Source organism: Nicotiana attenuata, unplaced genomic scaffold, assembly GCF_001879085.1.
Source record: "Nicotiana attenuata strain UT unplaced genomic scaffold, NIATTr2, whole genome shotgun sequence".
NCBI classification, from domain to species: domain Eukaryota; kingdom Viridiplantae; phylum Streptophyta; class Magnoliopsida; order Solanales; family Solanaceae; genus Nicotiana; species Nicotiana attenuata.
In genome coordinates, this window is record NW_017673789.1 from 96,222 (window position 1) to 98,519 (window position 2,298).

The 2,298-nt window shown below is 34.0% G+C and overlaps 1 protein-coding gene across 1 annotated transcript in view; it reads left to right on the forward strand.

The window, feature by feature from the left end:
* LOC109217305 (zinc transporter 5-like) overlaps nucleotides 1–1,068 on the forward strand; it is a 3,458-nt gene extending 2,390 nt beyond the window's left edge. The window contains exon 3 of the mRNA XM_019381545.1: nucleotides 506–1,068. Within this exon, the coding sequence (XP_019237090.1) occupies nucleotides 506–811 (306 nt within the window). The 3' untranslated portion in view covers nucleotides 812–1,068. The remainder of the gene's footprint in view (nucleotides 1–505) is intronic.
* The last annotated feature ends 1,230 nt before the right edge of the window (nucleotides 1,069–2,298 follow it).

Sequence of the window (2,298 nt, forward strand, 5' to 3'; positions counted from 1 at the left end):
ATATATATATATCACTTCATCTTTTTCAAGATCAATTTTTCATAATTAATCATATTGTTACTTTTACCTCTCATCTTATTATAATGTGTGATAACTTCTTGTACAATGATGGAGTTATTGGCCGCTCTTCTATTCTTCAGGAAGCTTGTTTGGTTTGGGTCAATACTATAATCTTAGTGATAGTTTTAACAGATAGTATCTTAAAGGTCATGATTTTGGTTCGACAAAAGATCCACACCCAAGTTCCATAACTTTTGGTTTGCTATTGCGAAAAGGTACTTCCCTTCTGGGCCGTTGTGGGCGAGAAGGGATTCGAACCCCTGACACCGTGATTCATAGCCATGTACTTTAATCCTCTACGCCCCCACCCTGTCTCCACTTGATCTGTTCCCGAGAGTACCCTAGAAAAAGGAACCTTTCTTTCCCCGCCATTTCGGGACATCGTATAAATATTTCTTACATGTCAGCAAACAAAGCTTAAACACTTTTTTGGCCCTTCATGCAGGCAAAATTCAAGACTCGGGCAGTGGCAATAATGGCTTTATTTTTCTCTCTTACAACTCCAGTGGGAATTGCAATTGGACTAGGAATAACAAATGTTTACGATGAAAACAGTCCGACGGCTCTCATTGTAGAAGGAGTATTTAATTCAGCATCAGCTGGTATCTTGATTTATATGGCATTAGTTGATTTTTTGGCTGCTGATTTTATGCATCCAAGAATGCAAGGCAATGGAAAACTTCAATTAGGTGCCAATATTTCACTTCTTCTTGGTGCTGGACTCATGGCTCTCATAGCCAAATGGGCTTAATTTGATCAACACTGATTACTATCAATTTCACATTATTTGTCTTCTTTTTTTTGTAAATTTTTTTCTGTCTTATCTCTTGACAGAGCGTTATACAGAATGTGACTGTAATTTTTTTTTGAATTTGCGTTTCCCCATGATTTATTGATTTGTATTGATTACATGGAAGATTCTTCCTTGTTTGTGTGCCTTGTGTGCTTTGGAACGTGTTGATTGAGATCAACCTTTGGATTGTCATAAATAAGATAAAGTTTTTTTTACAAGAATTCTCCTTTATATTATACTACATCTACAATTTATTCGTAGTTGGTGTTTTGAGTATCGGAACAAGATCAACACAATAACACTTTGTGGCTTGTTTCAGATTTATGCGAAGTTGTTAAAAGATGACTAGTAGGCCAAAAAAGGTAACGTATCAGACCATATATAATTTTTCAATAATTAATGCAAGAATTCTTAGTGAAATGAAAAAAGATATCCTTCTAGATTGAAATATCAATTGAAGAAATAATAGGAGTGTAGCCCTCAGCGAAATGGATCTAGGATATAAATTTATGTTTCGCGTCGAAAGTACTTGATTCATATTGTTAGGGTTTTGTCTTGAATTTCTAATCTATTAGGACTATCTTTCTTGAAGTAAGGGAAAAAGAATGCCTTATCCTTTTCTTAGCGGAAAAGTCGTGGACATCTATAAATTAAGAATTCCTGCTTCTCACAACAACATTAACAACACAACCTCGAGTATTCTCTCAAAATTTTATTCTCTTTTAGCAGTGAATCATATATAGGTGATTGACCAAATCATAATAATACTTTATGCCTAATTTAGTATATTTTTCTTTCTCGTCTGATTTATCGTCTCAAAAGTTTGCATTATTAGCTAGAGTCCATATATATCATGTTATTTCGATCCCAAATATGACCTCAATGTAATTGAGAGTGAATTTTGTTAAAAAATGATTAGAGTGGTCCCTCCTCCCGAGTGTGTAAATGCAGAATGAAAAAATATCTGTGCTGTGCTTGTGGTGTCGAGTGTGATACGTGTATACGAGCAGATTTAAGAGGTGGCAAACTTTCCTTCTTCTTTTTTTTTTTTTTTTTTTTTTTGTAATTTTCTACTCCATATAAGAGGGTTAAAATTTTGTAATTGATTCCAGACAACATCTCTACTTTATTTGCATGCCAAGAGACTACATATTTTTCTGTTAAACTGCTCCAACATGTCAAGTATTGGGAGGAAAATATGCCCAAATGAGAGCCATCATTAATGGTACGGTTTCTTAGCCTTAACTCTGGTAAGTGTTAATATATGTACGAAAAACACATATACATATTAATTAATTTGATATTAACTTTGGGTTGCTATAAGTTTTTACCTGGAGGTGCGGCCATTTTCTTCTAATATTATTTTCCTATCTGCTTGACTTTCTTGTATACTTACACTCGTTATTCATTCCTATACAAATTATAAAGTACTCCATCCGTTTTAA